The sequence below is a fragment of the Primulina tabacum genome, chromosome 2 (assembly GCF_025594145.1).
Source record: "Primulina tabacum isolate GXHZ01 chromosome 2, ASM2559414v2, whole genome shotgun sequence".
Taxonomy (NCBI): domain Eukaryota; kingdom Viridiplantae; phylum Streptophyta; class Magnoliopsida; order Lamiales; family Gesneriaceae; genus Primulina; species Primulina tabacum.
In genome coordinates this window covers 3,174,565-3,183,519 of record NC_134551.1, presented here as the reverse complement: position 1 = coordinate 3,183,519, position 8,955 = coordinate 3,174,565, and the positions used below count along the sequence as shown (strand labels likewise).

General features: G+C 37.1%; 1 protein-coding gene across 1 annotated transcript; it reads left to right on the top strand.

Annotated features, from left to right (window-relative positions):
• Window positions 1-2,580: 2,580 nt before the first annotated feature.
• Window positions 2,581-8,368, top strand: LOC142525438 (MACPF domain-containing protein CAD1-like). Its single transcript, XM_075629733.1, has 8 exons — window positions 2,581-2,900; window positions 2,964-3,551; window positions 4,924-5,162; window positions 5,250-5,445; window positions 5,561-5,644; window positions 6,735-6,918; window positions 7,036-7,199; window positions 7,602-8,368. Exons 2-8 carry the CDS (start codon window positions 3,294-3,296, stop codon window positions 8,232-8,234), a joined length of 1,758 nt encoding a protein of 585 aa, XP_075485848.1. The 5' UTR covers window positions 2,581-2,900; window positions 2,964-3,293; the 3' UTR covers window positions 8,235-8,368.
• Window positions 8,369-8,955: the final 587 nt, after the last annotated feature.

The window sequence follows — 8,955 nt, the reverse complement described above, 5'->3', positions numbered from 1 at the left end:
AGCCATAACTGATTTCCTCCAGCTTATGCCGACGTACGCGTTGAGGAAGAGTTAACACGGGGACAATTATTAAAGACTTATCGATGTAGTCGGATATAACTGGACCCGCGGCGGACCGAGAGCCTTTACCAGTGGGGATCGGGGACGGCGGCGGAGTCTTCCGCGACCATGGAAGCTGCCAACGTCTTTTGGCAGGCATGATCTGACACTCTACACAGGCAAGTTAATTTATTGCTGATGATGGCAAATGAAAGGTCATAAATGAAATTTTTTGCATTTGATTCAGTATGAATGGACGTGTTCATATATTAAACGTAGTAGTAATCACGTCTTGATTTGTGATTTTATTAATAATTACGTGCATTGCATTACACTCCACGACCAGGTTATTTGCCATTTTAAAGCTTCGAAGCCCCTACCTGGCCCGCCATTTTTGTGCCTTCTCGAAGTATTGCATGGCATACTAGATCGCTTGAAATAAGAAAATCTATTGAATTTGTCGAAACCCAACTTCTAGGGCGATAGATATTACAATTTAATTTGGCGCACCAAGATTCTTTAGCAGTTTTCGTCTCGCTTTCTTTAGATACGTCGGATTTGGAAAAAAAGTATTTTTTCGAGAAAAAATCTATTGCTTGAGTCTCCAAATTAGCGATGATTTCTTTGTAATTTCGTCGTCTATTGGTTCGATAGAAAGAATATCTAAACATTTAGAAATGTAGGAGGATGAAGAAGTTGATGGAGCCAAAATTTGAGACCCAAGGTATGTATATATTTTTTAGCTGATGACTTCTATCCGTGAAAAGCTCAAGTTACTTTGAGACTACTTCAAATGGGTCGGGTCACCATGTGCGCTTATTAAAGTGGATCTGGTAACTTTATGGGTCAAATTAGGCCATACAAGATTTAGAGTTGAAATGTTTTAGATATATCATATATGCCCGAATTTCTCTGTCTGATTAACTAGTTTTTATTTTAATTTCGTTCTTAATTTTAATTATGACATCATCATTTATAAAAATCCATGATAAATAAATGCTATTCATGTAACAATACGTGAAAATAAATATATGTTAATTTAGAATAAAAATAAAAGTTTGATTCATATCAGCTAATATGATTTTTTTTAGAAAAACCGAGTTAGATTTTATACATGAAGAATAAAAATATGTTTAATAGGCAAAGCCTTGTATGAGACGGTCTCACGGGTCGTATTTTGTGAGACGAATCTTTTATTTGGGTGATCAATGAAAAAATATTAATTTTTACGCTGAGAGTATTACTTTTTATTGTGAATATCAGTACGGTTGACCCGTCTCACAGATAAAGATTCGTGAGACCATCTCACAGATAAAGATTCGCGAGACTGTCTCACAAGTGATCTACTCTGTTTAATAATATACAGAAAAAATAGAAATATAATCAATAATTTATCATTGAATAGTCAAATGTTATATTTGAAGAAAACACAAAAACTTATATGCAACGGTCTCACGGATTAATTTTGTAAGACGAGTATTTTATTTGATTCATCCATGAAAAAATATTACTTTTTATTATAAATATGAACAAAGTTGATTGTTATATGAATAAAGATCCGTGAAACCGTATCACAAGAGACCTATTCGAATATAGAATAAAATGAGTCAAAACTTGATGATCTTTTTTGTTTTTTATATAAGAAAATACGAAATATATTTTTTAGAGAATGCTAATTGTCGATAGAGTATATTATTTTTTAAAATAATTTATTTAAAAACAACGTGTGAAGCATAATAATTTGTTAACACATCTATTATTATGATATTATCCACTTTTTTTACCACTTATTATCTGTGAAAATGTAGTATTTTTGCTATGAATTTCTCGACGTGATCAACATGAAAGCTACCGATGTGGTGGAAACTATAACTTGGAGAAGTTTTAGAAGCACTATCAATGAATGATTCGAACGATGATCCCGTATTGTTGTGACACATCTTAGCAGTGTTCTAGCACTTGAAACTGAGAAAAATTCCCAGTTATGTTTACATAACTATGCGGTTTTTGCTATTATTTTGCTGTTTTGAGCATCCTTAAAATACAATCTGCTGAAGCTTTCGCACTTGTCATCAGAAAAATCATCACTGGAACACAATTTCACACTTATCTGCAGAGAAATTATCTCATGAGTTCTTGAAACCTGCTCATATTATTGATGATCCGGCTTAAACTTGACTGATTTCCACACCTGGCCTTCTAAGGAAATGGAACCAAGGAACATGCCAGTTGCCACCAAGTTCCCCATCAGGGTTTTTTTATCGGCTTTAAGTATGTCTGTATGTTTGTATCGACTTCAGTTCTTTTGTTGATGTGTGGACACAAAACGACATTTATCATTAACAAAGGGAAAAAAATATTCCCACTACATTTAGTCTTTGACTGTTCATCAATGTGGCAAAAACAAACAAATCAAACTGTATTAAAACTGGTTGTTTTTTTAAAAAAAGAAACTGTGTAATTCAATTTAATACTGAATGAATGACGAAGGAATGGTGCTTTTTTAAAAATAGTAAATGCCCACAAAGACGGTAACTTGCATCTCACACGAGTCAAAGTCAACTCGTTTTTCCTCACCCTTCCGTCGGATATAGGAAATAATCCAATTCGACGGTCAGATTATAAGGGCTTTTGCCTGGTGACATTCGTGAATGAATGAAAAGAGCGCAGTCAACCAGTGGTCAGACAAACGTACACACAAAGTATGTTAATTTGTTAGATACGTACATCATGATTAGTGACCCAAGTGAAACCTGAAAGTTCTGATATAAGAAGGTTCAAGATCTGTGAGAAAATTATCCTCAAATTCAAAGCTCTTTCCTTTTTCTAGGCGTAAATCTTTTCTTGGTAATTTGTCATTAGTCGCCATCGAAAAAGACTTGGTTTTTGCTTCTGATTTTTTGAATATTGTTAATTTCTGAGAGAGGGAGGTTTTGCCTTCGAAGTTAGATCGAGCTTTATGGTTAGCCGATCTGCAAGAGTTAAGATTTAGTTTATGGTTGAATTCTACGTTTTATGCTGTATGCCAGGGCAAGAAATTTACTGAGCCCTGCTCAATGAGATTGAGTTTAAATTGGGTCTTTTATCCTGATTGCAAAGATTGAATCTTTATTGCTGGAAGTGTCTTTCTTTGCTATTGAATCGGACTGGGATCTCTTGGATTTGTTTTGGACTATTGAGGTTCTGAGAATTTCGGGGATTTTTTTATTTTAGCTGGTGGGCGGAGGAAGGGGTGGGGAGGCCGGAGTGATGATATGGGGGAAAATGCGGCAGCTTTGCACACAGCTGTGAATTCGGTGCAGGCATTGGGAAGGGGGTTTGACGTGAACTATGATACTAGGTTGCTTTATTGTAAAGGTGTTGCAGGGTCAAAAATTGTGGAAATTGATGAAAAGAATACGAGAAATCTGTACTTAACTGAAAACTTACTTGTTCCTAATGTTTCAAGGGATATCAAGAATTCACAGGATCCAAGTGGCCGTGATGGCTTTGGTGTTTGCAGTTATACTGAGGTAAACAATTGATAAAATGTAATATTTGACCGTCTTTTTTCATGTTACTTTTTTCGAATTCTGCCATCTCTTTTCAATCGGGATGTAAATAGGGCCTAATAGCTGATTGCAAGATGATGCTTTTTGTTTCAACACAATAATATTCAAGAAAGGATAAGAAAAAGAATAGGTGTAGCCAAGGCGTGTGAAGGATAGGCTAATTTTAGATTTTTTATGAACTGAAGTTTATTGGAGATATCCTTTCTTACCCCCCTCCCTCTTATTCCTATTATAAGTGAGTGAATCCGCTGCTCTCTTTATGCCATCATATGCCTTTGGATTAAATCATGCTGCTAGGACTTTAATTGGTAAAATCATACGGATATAGAGAAGATAAAGATGAAAATAGTGTGAGAATCATGAAATTAGTGTGATGGAAAAATGGACGACTTATATTTCTCGCAAGAAGAATCACTGGTGATGGAAAATCAGTGTGAGAATCATGAAATTACTTCAATTCTGTATGAGTTCTCATACCATAAATTACTAAGAGTTTGTATCCAAAGTGATCATACCCCAAATGTGCCTCAGAAAGACTCATGCTTCTGTGTAAGATAATATGTTGTCGTTTGAGTTATCTGTTGCGAATCTCGCTGCATTTACAGCTATTGCTAAAGAAAACATTGTCTCACTGTCATAACTCAAAATATGTGGTAAATAATTGCTTCAACTTTTTTATTAGATGTAAAATGAAAATTTGAATGGAGCAGGGGTTGGTTGATGACTAATGATCACAGTTCGCCATCCCAGCCTTTCTGAGTATGCTGACACGACAAAATTTCGCACTGAATCCTCAGCCGCTGGGGAACTTTTGCCCCCACAATTTTCTCCAAATTTTGTGATATTTTCTTATCAAATATATATTTCCAAAATTTAAAATTTTTTCCTAAAATAAATCTGTGACGGTCACCACGACCGTACTATGAAATGTCTATGGAACTGGAAATATGAAACTGGAACGACAACCTCCACGACACCTTCTGTGACTGTTTTGGTGAACCATGATAAAGATGGAAATTGAGGCCTTTGTTTTATCCTCGTGTACTGAATGAATGTCGTTGTTTTTCCACCTTGACTTGATTACACAAACAGCGGTTGCATTAGCCTTTGTCTACACTTCTTTTGTTCTCTCATGCTTGTACCTCTTCATCTGATGGATGCTGTGATGATTGGCATTGACTATGATATAGCCCAATAAATCCTATAGTAGCGATTGATAGTGAATGTATGATTATTCATCAACTTTTGATGCTTTTCCACTACCATTCCGAGTTAATATGAGTTCATTTTAATGTCTGAATGTAACCTCTTACTAAGTGAAACATGAATGCAGATGGTAGAATACTTTAACAAAATGGCTGCTCTCTCTGGATATACCCCACTTGGTAGTTTCAATGCTGCATTCAGCTTCACTGGTTCTAAGCACGTGGATGCTGCTGCCACAAAATCCCTTTGCATGGATGGATATTTTATTCCTCTGGCTAAGATCCAGCTTGTTAAATCACCCATGGTTTTGAATGAAAATGTTAAAAGAGCAGTCCCAACATCATGGGACCCACCTGCTTTAGCGAGGTATAGACTGGTAGACATTTTTCAAAATTTTTATGCTTACTTCTTTTTACAAGGTATGCGACACTCAATTGTTGTAACTACGGACAGCTTCATCGAAAATTTTGGCACACACATTATTACGTCCGTAACTATTGGCGGTAAAGATGTGATCTATGTCAAACAGCACCTATCATCTCCTCTGTCTATGACGGAAATCAAGAATTATGTTCAAGATATTGGAAACCAAAGGTTTTCAAGCACAGAAGGCCTTGCAAGTTCAGGTCTATTAAGTTTCAAGGATAAGGCTAGTTCCACTGTATTTCTTGTTTTATGTTTCTTGATTTTTGGTACATCATTTTCTCATCTGTCTAGTTCCACTTCATTGGTTTCACATTTTCCTACCTGTTTGAATAATCCAGGTCACTGATCCTTCTCTGTTCAACAGCCAAGGGATTTACCCACAACCAGCTACTGCACGTTATCTCTCTGGTAGCGGTAAAGAAGTATGTTGAACCTTGTTATTGTCGACATGAAACAGAAAGATAATTGCTCATTGTGTTTTTGCACTTCCTCTTCCTCTTACGCAAGGGTGTGGCATTTGACCATTGTATAGCACACCAACTAGTCATCGAAGAAATAAATCGCTGAGAACTTGGAAACTTGCCTTGTTGATATGCTTGTGCTGTGTAACTGAGAATGCGGATATGGTGATCTTAAACTGAAAAAATGAAACTCAGCTGCATAGTATAAAAAGAAGACGACCTTGGAACATTTGACAATCCCACTAATATGAATAGGAAATGTTGTGTAAGAATGATATCATTTTTTGCATTCTTTGACATATGGTTTTTTGCATCCCTTGGATCACGTTATTATTTATGGAAGAATTTAATTTAAGTTTCTGGTAAGGTTGATTTTCTGGTTCCATTGTGCAAATTTTCTTGTAATTCTTTACCCGCTAAAATACCTTTCTATTGATACTAAGCGCTCCCAGTATGTCACAAATCTTTCTAATCGTGTCTGTTGTTGCTGACCTAAACTTGAAGATGAAATTTTTGCCAGAAAATATGTTAATCACTGATATAAAGCAATTCACCAACCTTTTCAGCTGATATAGATCATCACTTTAAGTTGCTACACATTGCCTATTTGATATTTGTGACAAATGCTAATAGATTAAGGATTGATTTTTGTTTTAACATTATTTTGGGAGAGATTATGTGCTTCAAAATGTTGGGTTCATTAGCATCCTTTATGTTCGAAAGTCTTCATCATTATCGATTAAATAGAGTCCTTGTTGTGGGGAATCGTATTTGGATGATGATGATGTATATTGTATGCCTTAGTGACAGACTGCTTCTTGAGTAGGTTTTGCATTTAATTGGGCGTGATGCTTTTTTTTCCTCCCTGAAGTCCAAACTTCTCTTCTGCTAATTAAATTGTTGGTGTAATAAGTTATTAGGTACCGAAGTTTGTTATTGGTAATAAATGGTGTCAATAAATTTATTCGCTCTTGCAAGTGGAATGCTTGTCGAAATTGAAGCAATGCTTAATCTAGAATCACACCTAAAGAATTTTTTGTGTCTCGTGCAGGATGTTACAGTCATATTCAGAAGAAGGGGAGGGGATGACCTGGAGCAAAGCCACACCCAATGGGCAACAACAGTCCAATCTTCTCCAGATGTCATTGAAATGTCATTCTTTCCGATAACGGAACTTCTTGATGGAATTAGAGGAAAGGAACATTTGTCTCGCGCCATCTCGCTCTACCTTGAGTGTAAGAAATTTCTTCTTTGTCTTCTGGATGATCTCCTACCATTAAGAATTTAGAGTGACTCGATGGTGTTGTTTGGAACGTTTTGCCTGAAAGATCACAATTAATAATCTTTTGCAGACAAGCCTCAGATCGAAGAGCTAAGATATTTTCTGGAGTTTCAGGTCCCTCGAGTATGGGCCCCCATACAGAATATTTTTCCTGGGCAACCAAGAAAGGAACCTGTGTGCCCATCCTTACAATTTAGCATGATGGGCCAAAAGCTATATGTCAGCCAAGAGCAAGTATGTTCGAGTTTATTTATGATTGTAAACGTGTATAACCTACATCATCTATTGATTCATTTATTTGTTCTTTGGGGGTTGCTAACTGAAACTGGGAGTGGGGATAGAATATATCCTTCATCAGCTTTCCAGACATGAAATCGTTGGATGAATTCTAATATAAACTGCATGCTCAAAGGTTTCATTTTTTTTCCAAATCAAAATAAATTGAAAGGCATGAAAAAATTGTTCAAGTAAAGCAAGGTTTAAGAATTAGTGCATCTTTTTCATGGCATTCGTTGCAATGCAAGTTAATCTTTAAGCGAATAATTAAGAGTTGACTTCAAGCATGAAACTTTTTCCTGTTGTGTTGGCATATGGCATACAGATAAATTTGTATTTGTCTTGATATGAATTATGCAGGTATCAGTCGGCCGGAAACCCGTAACTGGGATGCGATTGTGTCTTGAAGGATCGAAGCAAAACCGGGTCGGTATCCATCTTCAACACCTTGTGTCTCTTCCAAAGATCCTCCTTCCGTACTGGGATTCACACATAGCAATAGGTGCTCCAAAATGGCAGGGGCCTGAAGAACAAGACAGCAGATGGTTTGAGCCGGTAAAGTGGAAAAAATTCTCTCATGTGAGCACCGCTCCAGTTGAGAACCCAGAAACCTTCATCAGTGATCTCATCGGTGTGTACATTGTCACTGGGGCTCAACTAGGTGTGTGGGATTTTGGGTCAAGAAACGTCTTGCATATGAAGCTGTTGTTTTCGAAACTTCCTGGATGCACGGTAAGGAGATCTTTATGGGATCATGTTCCAAACGATAAGTCGAAAAAACATAGTAGTATGGAAAATGAGGATGAGTCGGGTTCGAGTTCGAGTTTGGAGGAAAACTATGTGGGGAACAAGTTGGCAAAATTTATAGACCTGTCTGAAATGAGAAAGGGGCCCGAAGATAACCCGGGCCACTGGTTGGTGACAGGCGGCAAGCTTGGTGTAGAGAAAGGGAGAATTGTAGTGAGAGTGAAGTACTCGTTACTTAATTACTGATTGAGTTGGCCTGTGTGGCAAATATAGTGTACATTGATCCTTGTTAATTGTGTTTGTACGAGTGTGTGTGGGTTACATGGGACTGCTTTCTGATGAACACAATTTTCTTAACTGATGATAGCTTGATGTTTTTTGGTGTATAAACAAATGTGGCCTGCAGATCTCTTATGCAAACGGGATTTGTACTAGGATATCCATAGTAAGGATATGCTCATATGCATCCAAATTGTTATACGTAGGTATTAAGTTTACCATTATTATGATACGGGACTTGAAAAGTTTTCCCCTGCGGTGGGCTGTAGGCAGGCATCAGCGTTGGGATAGGAGTTGGTCTGCCAATTTTGACGCCAATTTTCTGGCCATGGGCTGCCACCCTGTGCGGGAATTGTTAATCCATGCAGCTCTGCAATTGAAACTTGTTTTTTGTTTCCTTTGTGAAGTAATTGTCGGAAGCTGGCCATGTATCCTAGTTCAAAGTGTGCAGCCACATTAATCGATCATGATATAATTACTACGCTAGCTTGTGCATGTGCGCGGTGGCATGTCGTTAGCCTACCAAATATCCTTTTATTAATCTTTATCTAAATCATCCCGATATATATATATATATATATATCTGTGTGTGCGTGTGCGATTCATGGTGTGGGGGACGGTCCTGTAATGCGCAAGAGCAGATAATATAAATGTGGGCCATTTCCATTTATGTAGCCAGTTTGGGTTT

Coding starts and splice junctions, on each gene's coding strand:
- LOC142525438 (XM_075629733.1), top strand. CDS start 3,294: ATGGGGGAAAATGCGGCAGCTTTGCACACAGCTGTGAATTCGGTGCAG. Junction 5,163..5,249: donor GACCCACCTGCTTTAGCGAG/GTATAGACTGGT, acceptor AACTACGGACAG/CTTCATCGAAAATTTTGGCA. Junction 5,446..5,560: donor TATTAAGTTTCAAGGATAAG/GCTAGTTCCACT, acceptor TGAATAATCCAG/GTCACTGATCCTTCTCTGTT.